Here is an 18,642-nt window from a genome sequence, read left to right on the forward strand (position 1 = left end):
TTGGTTTTGTGTCTTGCTTTCAGAAGAGTTCACACTTGTATTCAGAATTAAGTATGCGAATATAATGCTAAAATTACTAACGTAAAATATACTATGCACTCAGTAAGAAAGGGCACAGCAAGCTTGATATTCAGGAAAATTTACGCTTATTTATTTATTTATTTATATTTATTTATTTATATTTATTTATTTATTTATTTATTTATTTATTTATTTATTTATTTATTTATTTATTTATTTATTTATTTATTTCAGATTAATCTTATATTTTGTATTCAGAAGGAACAGCATATTCCTCGTTCCGCCAACATTGCAGAACTTGCTTTCAACGCACTGTAATGGCTCACCTCCAGTATGTCGCTGGCGTAATGCTCAGCTCGCTCCCAGCTTCCCAGTATGACCTTGTCCTTAACGAACGGCATGAAGCCGGCACATGCCTCGGTAGCCAAAATGAACTTGTCCGGAAAGTTTTCGTGCACTTTGTCAAGGACCCACGGGCCAAAGAAGTTGTCCGTGTACCAGTGGACGGCGACTCCGTGGACGTATTTGGCCGCCTCCGCGTCGCCTAGCACCTGTGTAGAGAACCGTAATTTTGGGAAACAAATACCGTTTTAACTTTTTACAGCAAAAGCGGTTATAAGATCACAACAACCACCGTTTTTCTTCTTCTTCTTCAGTGGTTATTGAGGAAAGGAAAAAGGCACCTAATTTCTGTCTGCCTTGAGGCGACACGGCGCATAGTTGTCCGCCGTCGCCGCCGGTGTCCGTAACCGCTCTCGCGCGAATTAAGAAAGAAAAAAACAAAATAAGAAAAAATATCCAGGATGGAACGGGGTTCGAACCTGGGCCCTCTGCGCGGGAGCCCAGTATTCTACCTCAGTGCCATGCGGGTGCTTGAAATTGCTTTGCAAAAGGACCCTATACAGGCTTCATGTCGGGAAGGAAACATATTAATAGTAAGAGCATGTAGCGTGACAGAAGAGTAAAATAACAACCAGGCGTCACACAAACGCGAATTGCGCAACGAGCGGGTTGTTGAATGCTTCCAACCCATTACAAAGGGCTCTGCCTAATTCTTCATCGTCATCAGGCACAGCATCAACAAAGTGCACATAATGTCTTACAGGTGTTTAGCGGGTACCACGGTTCTCCGCAGAATGGCGAAAAATGGCACAGTGGCTGCTTCCCTACTTCACAAAAATTATGATGAGTTATAGCGTAGTGGGTTCCTCGCAAGTTCACTTCTATTGGTTGCCAAGGAAGCCCATAAGGCCCCCATGATCCATTTCCTCAGGCTCTCAAAAAAGTTATTTGCCTCTCTCTCTCTCTCTTTCTCACGTTAACGTATGTTATATAGCGTGGTGGGAAAGTGAAATAATGAGCGGGTGTCACACAATGCGAATTACGTACCTAGTGGGTCGTTTAAATATCCAACCCATTACAAATTGCTCAACCATTATTCTTCATCATCAGCCGTCGCATCAACAAAGTGCACATAATGCCTTACAGATGGTACCTCGCTTCTCCGCAGAATGACGAATAATGGAGTAGTGGGTGCTTCCCAACTTCACAAAAATTATGATTTGTGGCGTATTGGGTACGTTGCTAGCGTACTTGTATCAGTAGCCCCAAGAGATTTTATAACGGGCTCTAGAAATGCCGCTCTTCCAGCTTTCGCTGTGACTGTGCTGCGCTTTCCGCGCAGGCCTGGCGTCTTTTTTATGGCAACCGATTCGCGGTGCGACGATTGAAACGAAAGTTGCACATGCTAAGCCTTCATTAGCGGTTGCCGGTAACACTTGGGCCGAGGCAATTTCGCGGTTTCTATGTAACACAAAGTGAACAGCAACGTAAGAGCATAGGTTGAAACACCTCGCAGCTGGAACTCGAGGGAGAATTTCGGCATCACGTATTATACTTCCACTGTATATGCGATCTGTATTTTCACATTTGTACGATCATGGCGATGTAAGACAAGCTCGTACAGATAACATGCGCGAATGTTTTCGTTTCTTTCTGTTTTGTGACGTTTTACAGCGGAGCTGGTTATGCTTATTGTTATGCCGTTACGCTTTCGCATAAACTATCATCATCATGAATGGTCTCTACCAGCTTAGCGCGTGCGAAGCAATAACTCGGCCGAAGCGCGCTCTCTTCGTCATCTTCTGCTTCCCTCCTGGAACAAGTGCGCCCGGCGCGCGCTCTCCCGCTGCGCCGGTTTGTCCGGCCTGGATACATTAACTCGGATGGGCGAGAGAAATAGTGCAGAGAGAGAGAGAAAGAGTAAAAACTTTATTGACGAGGAGGGAATCGAACCCGCGTGCCCACGATCCGAAGGCGAGCATCGCAACCACTCGGCTATCCAGGCACGCTAGCAGAGCAAAACATATCCTTCTATAGTAGAGTAGAGCAAGGGGTGGGAAAGGGAAGTGAGAGTGAGGAGGAGGGAAAGGAGGAGGGGAGAGAGAGTAAAGCATAGCACAGAAAGAAAAAGAGAGAAAGAAAGGGGAAAGCATAAGAGAAAAAAAAAAAACGCCAGGCCTGCGCTAAAACCGCAGCACAGTCACAGCGAAAGCTGGAAGAGCGGCGTTTCTAGAGCCCGTTAAGCTCTCTTGGGGCTACAATACAAGTACACTAGAAAGGTACCCACTACGCCATAAATCACAATTTTTGTGAAGTTTGGAAGCACCTACTAAGCCATTATTCGTCATTCTGCGGAGAAGCGAGGCATCAGCTACACGTCTGTAAGGCATTATGTGCACTTTGTTCACGCGACGACTGATGACGATGAAGAATTATGGCTCAGCCCTTTGTAATGGGTTGGAATCTTTAAACGGCCCACCAGTTATGTAATTTGCATTGGGTGACGCCCGGTCGCTATTTCCCTCTCCCGTCATGCTGTATAACATATGTTGACGTGGTAAAGAGACGGGTGGGGGGGGGGGGGGGGGGAGCGAAGAACTTTGCTGAGACCCCGAGGAAATGGATCATACGCTTATGGGCTTCCTTGGCAACCAATACAAGTGCCCTTGCGAGGAACCCACTACGCTATAAATCATTGTAATTTTACTGAGACCCAGAGGAAGTGTATCATGCGCTTATGGGCTTCCTTGGCAACCAATCCAAGTGCACTTGCGAGGAACCCACTACGCTATAAAAATTGTAATTTTTGAGAAGTAGGCCAGCAGGCACCTGCTCGTTGCGCAATTCGCATTGTGTGACGCCTGGTTACAGAATTCGCATTGTGCTACGCTTGATGCTTATTTTACTCTTCTACCACGCTATATTGCATATGCTAATGTGGTTCCTTCCCGACATGAAGCCTGTATAGGACCTTTTAGCAAAGCAGTTTCAAGCACAGGTATGGCTCAGAGGTTGAATCCTGGGCTCCCACGCAGAGGACCCAGGTTCGAACCTCGTTCCATCCTGGAATTTTTTTCTTATTTAGTTTTTTTTCTTATTTCGAGCGATGCTGGTTACGGACACCGGCGGCGGCGGCGGCGGCGGCAGCGGCGGCGGCGGCGGCGGCGGCGGACAACTACGGCGCCAAAAACGGCCGGTGAAATGATCTCATAACAGCTTTCGCTGTAAAACAGAAAGAGAGAGAATCAAAGGCCGTGAGAAAGATATGGACAGAAAGAGCAAGCGAGAAATAGAGAAAGAAAGAAAGATAGAGAGACAGAGAGATAGAGAAAGAAATATACATGTAGAGACAGAGATAAATAGAAATGGAGACAAAAAGACATGGAAAACATAGAGAGAACAGAGAAAATGAAAGAAGGAGGTTCGGGAAGAGAAAAATGAAGGGAAACAAAGGCCACCCGACCCTGCACTTCCTTCAGGCTTGGCACCAATAATGGGAAGCTGCCTTAATATTTTTTTTATGTCAAGAGAGGACAAATTTACAACGAGCGTTACCAGCTGTCGGGTTTTTCAAGACATTCTTTAGTTCACTGTAGCTGTAGCTTTAAAGGGGTCATGAAGCACCCCTTGGGCTGATTGAAAAAACACATCCTGCGGAAAGCTGACACGGCTATGAACTGCTCTGCCAAATATTACAGTCGTGCGCGCCGCGTAATGGCCACAAGCGGAGCGCGAAGTTGCCGTTTCCCCAGGCACCCTCTTTTCAAACAGAGGCCGGTTCTCACACTCGTCGGTGGGCGGGGCGTCTGTCCGCTGTACGTCGCAAGAGACATAGCATGCTTATTGGCCGATAGCCGACGTAAATCGAGAGCGGCGTTCGGATCAGATGCGCTTCTTGCCGCGAGGTGCCGCCACTTGCCGGGCCGCACTCCTCAGTACACTAAACAGTACACGGTAGCCGCACTCGCGCAAGCGAATCACAGCGGGAGAGCGATCGCGTTTCATGACGCGCGCTGGCGTAACTTCTTTCCCCCATGCCATCCCTCCCTGTCTAGCTTCCAGTGCGCTCGTCGGCACGAGAAAAGAGAGAAAGCGTTGGGAGCGTGCGCCAAACCCCCGTAACTCCGCTGATTCTTGACGGATTCGAGAAATTTTTGCGGCAATCGATTCGGGAGGCAGTACACTCCGATACTGAGGCCATTAAATCATTACTTGGAAAAGTGGTTCATGACCCCTTTAAGCGGTGTTTAGATCATTGACTGACAAGGATCAGCATCTTGCGCCCATGCAACTACGCTCGGCGACCGATGTTCACACCGGCTAATGCGACAGACCCGGCCCACTCACACACCTAAATGCTATTTGATCGCTGCTCTTGGCGTCTCTCTATCGCTGCTTACGCAGAAGTGGCAACGTAAGTTAACCTTCCGCGTATTCCGAGGTGCTAGTGGGCGACCTGAATAAATCTGTTGAATTTCTACCAAAGCGACCATGCACGACGCCTGCCAGTCAGTCCCATATGGGACTGCCGCCATGTAGGGTGACGCCTGCTTCACAATCAGGCATTCGCTACCCGCTCTTATATCTACTAGAAGCTCTCCTCCGCTATTCATTTCATGACTCTGCCCGCGGTGCCACAAATGTGGCAGCGACGAAACTATCGAGTATTTTCTTTGTCATTGTCCTCGCTGTTGCGAACACAGGTGCTCGCTCACAGCAGGCGTCGGCCTGTTTTCGGAGTAAACAATCACTTTCAGAGTAAACAATCGTGGATCGCGAAAGGAAAAATTGACGCCCGCTCGTTGTTGTTTGTGGTTATGTAGGGGAAGAGACGCTTATTTTTGTAGCACAACGCCTTGCGCTACAAGCAGATGGATGCCAACTTTCCCTTTCGCAACCGTTCCTCCACCTTTGTGGTATTCCGTAAAACCAATTTCCCGTAAACAGTCACGGACTGCCAGCTATTTAACTTCTGCGTCCAAGTACCGTATCATGGAGGGACTTCGATACTACTGAATAAAATGAGGAACCGAGGGATCCGATTTTTTAGTCACGATCGTACGAAGCTAAGAGGAAACCAAGGAAAGCACAAGAAAAGTTTTATTAATTTGCATAAATAATCCTCTGAAGGAAAAATTAAAGTGGAAGAAAATAAAAGATGACTTCATGCCTTCTTTCTTTTTCGCGCACTATCTCGCTTTCCTGTCATGCTTTCCGTCTCTCTTTCACTCTTATATTTCCACCAGTGAAGGATAGTAAACCAGAAGCCTTCCTGCCGATTAACCGCCATAATTCTTGCATTTGCTGTCTCGTCCCCCCACCGTCTCTCTTCTCTGCCTACACTCTCCTCGCTGTCGATGGTTATTACTGGCACATGTGGCACCATTGTGAATTATGACATGTTAGTTATAAATGTCGGTATATATTGGTACTTGCGCATTTCCTATATGCTCATATTCTTTCTTTTTATTATTATTATTTTTCCCTCTCTTCTGGAGTCCTTTAATCCCATTCCCTGTCCCTAAAGAGAGTAGCTTGCCAGCGATTATATACAAGCCGACCAAAATATCTCTTTTAGAGCGAAGCTCTTAGGCGCCCGTTCCTGCGTTCGGCGTAACCGATAGAGCGAACGAGGAAGAAAGAGAGCGAAAGAAAGACTGGCCCAAGGAGTTTTCCTCCATCAGAGCCCGCGAGGAGTTGTGTTAGCGTCTGCAATGCCTCGTGCTTGCTCACGTTCCTTGTGACAGCGCAACGCATGCACGCTAAGGCAAAATTACCCGAAATAGCTAGGAGTAACGGAGCCCAATAGGTGCGCGCGATGAACGGATAGGCTGTTGAAGGAGCAACCACCGATGGACGCGTGCCGTGTGCAAACCCGCGCCACAAAAGGAGCAACGGCGCGGGAGATGCAGGCCGTGTGCAGAGATACATTCCGTGTGCAAACCGTTGTCAATGGAACTAACCGTCCTCCTCACTCTTGGGTCAGTCTTCCCACTTGTGTTAGTGGTGGCGGTTGTGTCGCGCTCGACAATTAGGGGCCCTTTATAGTGTCACGTGGTAACGACGTCGACGAAGACAGCAGTCGGCATTTCCAAGATGAAACTGTTTATTTGGCCGAACTTGTGGCTGGGAAACGAAAAGTTAATTTACAGCAATACACACGGTATGCACTGATAGCGGCGAACAGAGCGTCGACCGTCGATCAACTTACAAGCGGTCAAGCGCGTCGGCTTTTGTACAGGCGCTATCAAACTTTCCAGCGATATCGCTGGTGGCGGCGTTCTCTCTCGACAAATCTGGAACATTCGCGTGCGGCGCGCAATCTTAACGGAACGTTTTAAAACAATCGCGAAGCTTCTTACACATCGCGGCGCGGCCTGCGCAGCGCGTTGCCCACAGTCTTTGTGGGTGAAGTTTCAACTCATGAAAAATAATACGCGCGGCAATAGACCGGCGCAGCGTTCCTGTCAGCCAGCGGCGACGGAAGCTGGCGGCGCCAGGTTCACCACGTTACGTTGACGTGAAAAGGGAGCATTCTATACTCCTTGCGCATCACCTTGATGCATGCGCATTTGCTCAAGTTATCGCGAAATCAAAACACCTAAACAGCTGCGTTCAGAATTCGCATTAGGCAGTATCGTAGTCGTCGGTGAATTTCTGCCAATAAGCAGCCTGTCTCTCTCTCTCTCATTATTATATGCATGATGGAAGCCTATTTCCCACGTACATTATGCTTTATATCCTGTAATAATAACTGTTCGAGTTTTACGTCCCAAAACCACGATATGATTATGAGAGACGCCGTAGTGGAGGGCTCCGGAAATTTTGATCATCTGGTGTTAATTCCTTAAGGTGCACCCACATTTAAGTAAACGGACCTCTAGTATGTTGCCTCCACCGAAATGCGGCCGCCACGACAGGGATTCGAACCCTTGACCTTCGGGTCAGCAGTGGAGCACTGTAACCACTAGACCACCCTGGCAGCTGCTTTATATCCTGTGACTAGCCTGCGAGACAGTCAGGTGGCGCTACCCTGACCTGCCTTATAAGATCCCTGTGAGCAATTTTCGTTAGCAAATTTAAAAATCCATAGCGAACTTAGCAATCACACACACACACACACACACACACACACACACACACACACACACACACACACACACACACACACACACACACACACACACACACACACACACACACACACACACACACACACACACACACACACACACACACACACACACACACACACACACACACACACACACACACACACACACACACACACACACACACACACACACACACACACACAAATGCCGTTTATAGTGTGAAAATGTTTTCTCACGAATCGCACTCACTATACGCGGTGAAATGACCGGAGAATTGTGATATTCACCACATTTGCCCAGTGCGGGAGGACGACGCGATTGTCGTCGAAGATCATGACTTGCAGTTTCTCCGCTCCATAACCAGCTTCAGCCAGCGCCGGCCCCAGGTCGAACTTGACGAAGTCCCTCTGCGTCTTCGGCGTGAAACCCAGCGCTTGCCATGGAAAGTAAGGCACGAAACCCACCGTGGGTTCGTTCTGCGTTGTCAGGCCCCAGATGGGAATCCCGTTACGCTCGTACTCCTGCAGAAACCTGAAATACCGCGAAGGTGCAAAGGCAGAGAAAGGAGGATCACTTGCAGGACTCGTTCGCGACATAACGATATGCAGTTAGTAGGTGTTCTAGTTTTAGCGAGTTGGTATCTGTGCAGCACGTATTAGTGCCCTACGGGAACTTCCTGGACAAATTAGCGTCTATGCTTGCTAAACATGTTATTCCAGGTGCAATGCTTGAAACGCGAAGACAGGACAGAGAAGAGAAAGAGGAGCGCCTTCCTGTCTCAGATGTCTCAAACGTCCTAGTACTTCAGCTAGCATCACTTACACTTTAAAGCGTTTTAAGTAGCTTCAGAATAATAGTAACGGATGTACAGTCGCGCTCAATATGAGTTGCAACACGGGAGCGTGTGACCTCACAAGTTTAAAGATTTCGCATTCTTTCCACTAACCTTTATTTCTACAACTAAACGCAGTTCTGTCACTGGGGGATGTTCTCAAATCAGAAAATAATATTGAGTTACAGAAATGAAGCAAGTTGAAGCCCTGCGTAGTCTTATTAAATTTGTGAAGCCACGCGCTCACGTGTTGCAAGTCATATTGAGCGCGACTGTACGTACTTCATACCGTGTAACTAATAGACTTCACTTCGCCACCAATAAATTCAGCGCTTGTCTTATTGAGCGCTGAAACTGCCGTTATGGAAATAATACATCGCTTACAGATACTCGCGGCTTTCAGTCCTGCATGTAGTACTGGTGCATTAAGTATACCTGACGTAGTACTTTGCCCACGCCTTGTAATATGGACCTCCTGGTTCACCCTTCAGAGTGCCACGACCCTCCAGAGTGTTGCTTGTTTTCATCCAAGATGGACTGCTCCAAGAGCTCCCGAAGAACCATATCGGCTCACTTGAGAGAGACATTGCCGTTTTCATGTACGGAATCTGCAAAGGAAGTGCCAGAGAGTATATTGAGAAGCTTGCCGCTCCACCCCAGGCAGTGACTGAAAATAACCTCGAGACTGCGTAAATGACTACTTCATAGAAAATAATAAATATTAAATAAATAACTGTTAGCCGCGGCAACTCTTTAGGAAAAACGTAGCAACAGAAATTGGACAAGATTATTTGATATTTCGGAAGATGTATTTGAGCAGAAGGAAACAAACAGGCGATTCTGAGGTTCCTCTGGCCATTAAGAAGGGAACAAACATCTATAAATAATGTATTAATCCGCAGAATAAGTCTGCGAAGAAACAGTTTTAAATATATTGTTGCATAGAAGAATGTTCAAAAATACTTCTTCGCTGCCAGGTAGAAAGCCGGGTATTCTTCTGGTTATATTGTGTACCTCACGGATTGGTTGAGAAATGCAAAAATATGAGCATTTCGGTGTCTCTTTTATGCAGTGAAGCAATCGCGTGATTTAATTAGAAATGTGTATATAGAGCGCGTTTATGGAAGGAGAACTACGGTTTCTTTTTCTCAATCTGCGCTTCAGGTATATAGCGCACCTTTAAATTTGGCCTGCTCTGCAACATCCTGGGCTGATGTTTACGTTCCGCTACAGGTTATAGGAAATGAAAGGACGACGTGAATTTCCCAGGGCATTTTGCGGGCCTTGTTAGTTAGTATTAATAAGTTACGTAGAGTAGCGCAACACGGCAGCAACTGAGAAGACACATACATCGACCTATGTATGTGTAGTCTCTTCAGTCCCTGTCATGTAGCTCTACTCAATGTGAATTACAGGATTTGCACAGTCCAATCGCAGTGCTGGGCGAGCTAAATTCTAAACACAGGCGAGAAAGTACTGCGCACTGCGTTTTACTCACCGAAACACAACGAAGCACACTTTCATGAGCGCACTTGAGAGGAATAAAATTGGTAGGCGTTAAAGACTTACTTAAAGGGGTCATGAACCACTCCGCGGGCTTGGCGTGAAAAACACCCTGGAATGATTCGGACCCTTCCCAGAAATATATAGCTGAAAGAATTTTTCGAAAACCTAAAGAAGGACCGGAGATATAGCGATCGCAATATTTACCCTCTCAACTCCCTCTCAACTCGCTTCATTCCGGAGGAGAGAGGGAGCGCCTTTCGAGGAGCCTCGCCCACATGCCTTACGTCACCGCGCTTCAATGTTGTGTGGTGTCCTTTCCGCGTAACTTGGCGGTGTTGACGGCTGCTGCTGGAAACTAATAGTTCCGGTCGGCTGCTTCTCGCAGCGCGGTGCGGCCTATCGCGTCTGGGTTGTAAGCGCTGACGCGATATATTTGCATTGATACTGTCGTTACTTCGCTTATGTCGCATTGATATTGACACTTCGCATTGGTACTGTCGTTACTTCGCTTTGTGACTTCGCTTATGTCGTTTTTCCATCAAATCAAAATTAAACTGAAAGGAAAAGCCGGCCTCGATGCAGCCGATTGGCACGGCATGTACACTCAATATACGCTTTTAGATAACGAACTGGCCAAGGCGGCCTGCCTCATCGCACGGAATAAAATCCCGTGCGGAGAAAACGCGACGCAAAAGCAAAAAAAAAGAACGCGATTCGTTTTAAGCGGCCGCTGTGAACGGGAGGAAACGAGATAAAATGCCCTTCGACCTTCGGACGGCTGCAGCCCGCCTGCCGTGGGCGAGAGCGAGGAAATCAGACAATCAGACGCGTCGGAATACAAGCGAGGTTTGAAAAAGCGTCGCGACGTATGCGCGCGCCAAGGGAAAAAAACGCAAAAAAGAAAGAAACGCGAGAAAAGAGTTGTTTTAGGCTGGCCCCAGCAGCGTGCGGGGTGCCCAAGCAAAGCCGTCATGGGATTACCTTGGCCCTGTGAACGCTGCTTCTGAACTGCCCAGATGTGTCGGCCGTGTGTGCGCGTTTTGTGCCTGCGCTTTGCCGCTGGACGTGAAATGCGTGGTTTGACGACAGTGGCAATATGCCTTACTGCGGGTCTACTGCGGTGCGATATGGAGTGACAAGAATGTCCCGGCGACTCAAGCGAGCCTGCCGCTGTGTATATTACCAAGCAGATGATGGGCACACTGCGTTCGCGGTACCATCGGGAACACAATGGTAAGTAATACTAATGTTTTCTCTGTTGGCGCGTCCTTATCGTCGCTCGGGCAGCTGAAGTATCCTCCTGTACATTGCGTCGAGTGAAAAGTGCAATGGAAAATCGAAAAAGAAAGAAAGAACAGTCAATAAGTTCACATAGCGATGATGTGTAATGCGTGTTTAGAAACATCCTGGAATATAGCACATGCTTCGATGCGCGAGTGAGTCCTTGAAAAAGAATGTTTGTACCGGCATAATTTCCTTCCTGCGAGTAAAGCATAAATGAAGCAGAGTGCTTTCAAGGAGTATACACGAAAGCGAAAAAAAAAAAAAAAGCCGCTATTATCACGCTGTTATGTAATGAAGTGTGCATTGAGGCCAAATTTGTTTTCTGTTTATGCTGTTTTGATGCTTGATTTCCTTGTCTTGATCCTCCATCTCGATGTCAATTTGTGCGCGTTGACATGTGGCATAATCGTCACATAATTTTGACCATTTGATGAAACATAATTATGGCCATATGATGTGACAGACATCTGCTAAGTGACAGTGTGTGTTGTGAAAAACATGCATTTTATGGTATTGTCACTTCATTAGTCACATATCAGCACTGGAACTTACCAGGGTTACATATGCATATTTATAGCCTTTAGGAGATGTATTAGTTATGCAAGGTTATTTTAATCACATTGATATAAGCCACTTGAACCTGTTGAACCACCTTGTTGAATCACCTTGTTTCTTTGCTCTCGTTATTTTGTTTTGAATTATGTTGCCATAGTGTTTATTATCTGTACACAGTAGTCTCATTGTTGACACAATTTCTGACAAGGTGAAAACGCTGGCATTGTGTCCAGGTCTTCTTTTGTCCTCATTACAAGTATGCTGTTAATTTTTTCATGAATCAATACCAAAGTTGCCTAATATTCAGTCCTAAACAGAGCAGCTGTGGTTGCTCAAGAATCTAGTGTCCAACGTGTTTAAATACGAAGTGAACATCACTAACATTCACACCCTTTTACACTATAATGCTAACTTAACTGACATCGAAATCTACCCAAATGGTGGTACACAGGACAAGAGTAACACTTCTGGTGTTGTTTCGCATTTCTTTACCTATGTGTATTTTTCGGCCTGTGTACTTGAAAAGTTGACAAGGAACTACTTAGCAGCCTCACGATTTTGCATTTGTTTCACGTTTTGTTAAAAGGTCCGCAATAAGTATAGTGAAGTGTGAGTCCTTCGCGAGAAATTCATTTTTATGGACACAAAGCTTAATGAACCTCTTCTTTGTATCATTTTCAGGAAGACATTTCTGGCAAAGCAGCAAGAGTTGCTCGCCCACTGCTTGTGTACGAGACACTGTATTGTGGGAACACTCCACTGTGCCTCATTGTACACTATCTCGAACATTTCTTACAGCATTTGGGCAAATACTCGGATTGATGCAGAGTGTTATGCATGATACTGCGTGCAACCTTTCCAGTAGCATGTGCATTTGAAATTTTCGCATTGTTCAAAATGACACTTAGTGGAACTGGCTTTATTCAGCTAACTTTATCCTAAAATGGACAGCTGGGCGAGTTGATGTGTATTCATAGTTAAAGAAAGTGCGAAAAAAAAAACCCCACAGCACAGAGAAATGAGAATGAAAGGCACAGGATGATGCGCTACTAGCAACTGAAGTTTAATGCAAACCGCAGGAAGATATACACACAGTATGAAAAACTACAAAATTAAAGAATCACGCAGTCTCAGAAAGAGTAAAAACATGTCTAAAAAAGCCAAGCACGTGTTAAACTTCAGTTGCTAGTACTGCGTCATCCTGTCCCCTTCATTTCTACGTCTGTTGTGGTTTTGTTTTCCCACTTTCTTTTACTATGAACTTAAGTCCTGACTGCTTTACAGTCTCTATAAGTGTGTGGTCAAATTTTATTCAACCTCATGGCATATCAAGTACTAGGATCCAATGTGCCAAGCCATCAGCCACTATTTATAAGAAATTTTTAATTTTGGCCACATTTTTGCCTAATATCAAGTTCACCTTGAAGCCATAATGCTGGGCTTAATTTTCAATGTGGTAATTATACATAAGCCATGAAGTGAGGAACTAAATATGAAGAACTTTAAGTTGCAGATGACACTAACTGGCATGGATATATTGTAAACATAGATGTACTAATTATGCATAATAGAAGTATTGGTACATTGTAGTCATGTGATAACACCAACAAGTTCCCAAGCATAATTCCAGAAATTTACGTTAGTTTTCAGATATCTGTGAGCAAATATGTGCATCAATATACGTATGAAGGCCGTGTTGTCATTTTGTGGGCATTGCTGAATGCTTTTATAAATTGTGATAAGTGGATCTACAATCACTTTTAGACTTTTCTGCAGGAAACTCAACTGTATGATCATGTGCGACATGTTTTGATGCCATAGTGCAAACTAATGCAATAAAAATACTGGAACATGCCTATCTGCATGGTTGCATATTTCTCAAAAGTAAAGCTAGCCTTATTGTACTAATTTAGTTGCCTTCATGTGTAGGCTGACACCAAGTTCCTTGTGCATCCCATTTCTTTGGATTGTGCTTAGATACTGGCACTGTGAAGTGCACATATCAATATGCATTATGAGGAGGTTTTACACACTACTTTCATGTTGCTTTACTGTTGTGAATTGTATATAGTACTTGGGCTGTACTGTATATGTTGTTCCATGTGTTCAGTACTGGGTGCAGGTTCTGTGCACAAAAATGGAAATATACATATGCTTACACTGACATGAGGACTGCTTCTGTTTTGATTCCAATAAAATAGTGCAAACACTGTTGCTTGTATCAGTTGAGGTATGACTATTTGTTGTGCATGCAAATGGAAGAAATGAACTTCTGCATGCAATACAAATTGGTGAAACACTGCTCGCTCAATGTAACGGCCTGTGTTTTATTACCAAACAAGTAGAACAGATGATTTACACATTAGAACACATTGTGGAAGAGAAATAGGTGACAGGCAATTAGGCAACAAGTCATCACTGTGTTCTAACGTAGGTTTGGTGATATTTCAATTATCGTAGCATAATTGAAGGTGCCTGTTGTATAAGTGAACTTCAACATAATGTGCAGGTGGACGAGGGAGTGCACATATGACCGAGTTTTTCCAGCTTTGTCCCGATTTGCTATAGTCCTCGTGTTTCTGTGTTATGTATGTGACATTCTGAATTGTGAACAAGCCACCCTGTCTACTGGTGTGAATATAGTATACTAGCAATTCAAGCGAACCATTATTTTCTAGAGAACAGCTGTTTTATTGAGGAGGACTGTAATACATTTTTTTTTTTAATTCGTTCTGCGTCATCTGTGCACAGGGAATGCCAAGTACACATGGACGTTCACAAGGGTGAAGTGCAAGTGCATTAACTTTTTTATTTGGCGGGAGACATGTCACTGGTAAATTTTTGTAGTGCTTGACCAACGTTACTAGATTAGCTTGATATCGGGGCACGCTTTTGGCATTCGCTTTAATGCGGTGATGTGATGCTTAACAATAACGGTTAATTAGTAAGATAGTAGGTAGTCTACGAGTATGAAAGCAACTAAATACAAAATATCAGTTATAGAGAACCACTGTATGCCACGCTAAAGCGAGAATTGGAAATAAGTGCTCATTGCGGAAATAGATTATCGCTCAGCTGCTCAGAAGGCGCTGTTGCCCCTGCGTGCAGCTCCCGACAGTAGGCGCGCTTTAAATGCACCTGATGTAGGCGTACAATATCCTTGTAACTGTGGCATCTGCGTGTGTAACTTTTATATCCTGTGGGAGCGGCAGCCGCGAGCGCGCCGACGGTAGGAGTGAACGATGGACACGGGCACGCTTGCCGCTCGCGCTCAGTGGCCGTTGATAGTGAGTCGCGGCCGAGTCTTGGAATGATAAAGACGTGTTGCTCAGTGCACGGGGAGATCGAGCGGCCGTGTTCAGCGTCTCGTCCTCGACTCTGAGAGGTTCTGCGCGGCGGCTGGCCCAGACCCCTACAATGCAAACACAGGCGGTCTTAAAACAGCTCAGAACACGCTGCTGCCACTGGACGCGTGCAGCTCGCGGCTGAAATGACTAAAATTGCCCCACAGCATACGCCCATGAAATGCAGATACGTTCGGCCAACTGAAGATACCTTTGTCACGCTGGTATTCACGAGTTTCTGGCGAGCGAAGCATTGTACACTCAAGAGGGCACACGTTTATCATTTTTATAACGGCACGACACGACGAACCGAATAATTCGGATCCGAACAGGGGCGTAGCCAAGGGGGGGGGGGGTTGGGGGGGCTCAAACCCCCCCGAAATTTTTCAGTTTTGCTTGCGTATATATACACGCACACATACAAACGCACGCACGAACATACATAAAGTATGGTTGAACCCCCCCGAAACAAATTTCTGGCTACGCCCCTGGAGCCGAAGGTGTTCACTTCGGCCTGCATGACGCCCCAGAAATTATGTAGCTTAAACACAGGCCGATGGTTGTTCTTTGATGAGGACTGGAAGCAAAAGTACTCTCAGTGAGTTGACAGTGGAATTCAGGTTCCCCGTCGCACACCAAGTGTATGGGGTGGCATGCTTGACGTGGCAGCCCGTCTTTGAGGCGCCCATGATGCGGGGGCACAGATGGGCCAGCTTGTTGGGTGCGGAAAAAACCACAGGTACATCGTACCTGTGAGCCACCTTTTTCAAATTGTGGCTCACCTTATGCAAGTAAGGCACAACAACCGGCCGTTGGCCGCTCCGCTCACCGGCCGTTGGCCGCTCGGGGGTGGTGTATGAAATACCACTAACTTGTGGGAAGTCCTATGTGGGACAAACGGGCAGATGTGTTAATGACCGCATGAGGGAACACGCAAACAATCTAAAGAAGGATTTCACTGCGCACCTTTCGGCGCATTGTAAGACCTGCTCGTGTGCCAAGATTTAATGATGTGAGGATTCTGGGCAGAAGCCATGATAAAACGGCGCGTGAACTTCTCGAGGCTTTCTACATCAAAGAGAAGAATGATGATTGCGTCAGTCAGATGTCAGTCTTCCTGTACAATGCGGAACAGAATTTTTTCAAATCTTTGATATGATACCCCCCCCCCCCCCTATGGTTTGTGACGTTGCGTTTGCGTATTGGGAGGTGTATATATGTGCCACAATCTTGCAGTCTTCATTAAAGTTGTGAGTAGCGCCTGTCCCGTCGGTTTGTGTTCCTTACTTTGTGGTATGTGTGTTTTTAGCGCTGCATTATGTCATTCAGCAAGTACCAACTCGCCCAACAACACGTTCTTCGCCACACACAAGTTTTGTAAGGTTTGAGGCCAGTCATGACGTACAAGACTAATCGAAACAAGCGAGGCACAAGAAACTGCGATACCGAAAAGGTCGTGCGGCCAAATTTAAGTTACGCTCGAACGTCCGCGGGCGCACCGAGTTCAGCAGACGACAGTTGGCTTCTACCGGAAGTGAGTCACCTTTTCGAAAACTCGCAACGAAGTTTTTCCATTTTTTAACCTGTTTATTCAACTACAACAACTATTATACAAAGTGTCAACGAGAACAAGCGCATCTGATCCAAACACCGCTCTTGATTTATGTCGGCTATTGGCCAATAAGCATGCTATGTCTCTTGCGACGTAAACTGACAGATCCGCGACGTAAACGGACAGACGCCCCGCCCACCGACGAGAGTGAGAACCGGCCTCTGTTTGAAAAGAGGGTGCCTGGGAAAACGGCAATTTCGCGCTCCGCTTGTGGCCATTACGCGGCGCGCACGACTGTAATATTTGGCAGAGCAGTTCATAGCCGTGTCAGCTTTCCGCAGGATGTGTTTTTTCAACAAGCCCAAGTGGTGCTTCATGACCGCTTTAACGGGGAACAGCGGCCCACTTTTTCTTCCAATAACCTCTCTTCAGCGCTGCGTCATCGTCAATGTGACCATCTAATGCCCTATGACGTAACTTTTAAAATCAAGATTTCACAGGAGTGAAGTCAGTGACGATATGATAATAACTGACATCGTCAATCACTGCGCCAACGTTTTCTAATTCAATGTTAATTTTACTGATCGAATTTCTAGTTACCTTGATTTCAAAGTCTTCCGGAGCTAGCGTGAAATTTTTGAGCTCCAAGTCTCCAGGAGTATCGTCATATGTGTACTTTCGTTCAGAGAAATCGCAGCTGGCCAATGGAATCCTGCCGATGGTGTACGCAAGTCCTGAAAACAGAAATAAGTTATAGCTTCCTAAAGTTGATAGAATTGATTACACAGCACGAGGAGCCCCCATGTAAAAGAGGTTGCAAGTTTGCGAGAGCAAGAACAGATATCGAATCCCTAGAAGGTTTACTGAATACCCCAATGCTCGCTGATGTTAGCTTGATGTTTGTTCACTGCGGCTTTTCTTCCACCTTACCCTACCCTTACCCACTCACTCCCCACTCCACAACTGCGTAGAAACTGTGTTCCATTGCACAATCACAGTATTCCAAATAACCTCGCTGCAATTACCTTCATTTCCCCGTTTACAGTCGCCAGTTTCGCGCTTGACACCTCAGAAAAGAATTTCTGGCCTAGAAGCACTGCCAGAAAGTATAACCATATAGTCGTTACCTTCCTTCGAGTAGTATGACTTGAGGATGTCATCTTGCATGTTCGTAGGGAGAGACTTGATGTTTATTCCTGTGGCATCGGTGAAGGCACCACCGAATCCGAACACCTCCTGATACTTTCTCGACGAGTCGACCACAAGCAGCAACGTGTCGTTGTCTGGAAAATATATTGAAATGGAAATAGAAACTACAGGGGTCGAAACGTCCCTCGAATTTGACGCTACACTGGCGAGCGTATATATTTTCTCTGCAACACTAGATTGACCAGATAAACTTTAGCCTCACATATCAAAATAACGGCGAGCTATTTACATACACCATTTACCGTTGGCGGTACGCAGATCTCTAAGGTGCTTTAGCGCGGCAAAGGATTGTTCACTGTCACCCGCGAGATGGCGCAAAGGCCCAAAGGGCTCGCTTTAAAGGGCGTCACCCCGCATGTCTTTCGCCGGAGTGGGGCTGCGCTTCTCTCGCTCCGTACTTTGACGTCGAGGGCGTGGTCTCCTGTGCTCGCGCGCTTATCTCTTGAGGGGGTCCAGCAGGGGGCTCATAGCTATGTGTTGTGCTCTCATTGCGAAGTTTGCTTTGGCACCATAGACCGTACGAAGGTAATTTCGCTCGCTGCAGCGGTCGTTTTTGCTAAAGGAGCGAGCTGATAGCCTTTCTCCGTATGACATCCCAATTTGTTGCCATTGCATTAATTGATTCGCCCTTGCGACGAAACTGTGACTTTTTTTAAAGCAAGCCTTTTGATTAGGTAATATTAAACGTGCATCTAATTCATATTCCTCGATACTCTGATTGTACTGTTGTATCAAATAAGTTACGCTGTTAATCTTATTCTATTTGATGCATAACTAGAGGTGTTAGATATACGTGGAGATAAGTAAAGTCTTACAGCAATGTTTAAGGTGTTTAAGGCATTGTTCATTTCGCTGCTCGGAGATGTCATGACGAATGGAAAG

The 18,642-nt window shown here is 46.0% G+C and overlaps 1 protein-coding gene across 1 annotated transcript in view; it reads right to left on the reverse strand.

Annotated features, from left to right (window-relative positions):
* Positions 1-18,642, reverse strand: part of LOC119385841 (putative glucosylceramidase 4) — a 32,376-nt gene that overhangs the window by 1,340 nt on the left and 12,394 nt on the right. The window contains exons 3-7 of the mRNA XM_049414131.1: positions 17,679-17,834; positions 17,152-17,285; positions 8,746-8,918; positions 7,766-8,009; positions 348-572 (exon numbers count right to left, since the gene is read on the reverse strand). Of these exons, the coding sequence (XP_049270088.1) occupies positions 348-572; positions 7,766-8,009; positions 8,746-8,918; positions 17,152-17,285; positions 17,679-17,834 (932 nt within the window). The remainder of the gene's footprint in view (positions 1-347; positions 573-7,765; positions 8,010-8,745; positions 8,919-17,151; positions 17,286-17,678; positions 17,835-18,642) is intronic.

Source organism: Rhipicephalus sanguineus, chromosome 3 (assembly GCF_013339695.2).
Source record: "Rhipicephalus sanguineus isolate Rsan-2018 chromosome 3, BIME_Rsan_1.4, whole genome shotgun sequence".
NCBI classification, from domain to species: Eukaryota; Metazoa; Arthropoda; class Arachnida; order Ixodida; family Ixodidae; genus Rhipicephalus; species Rhipicephalus sanguineus.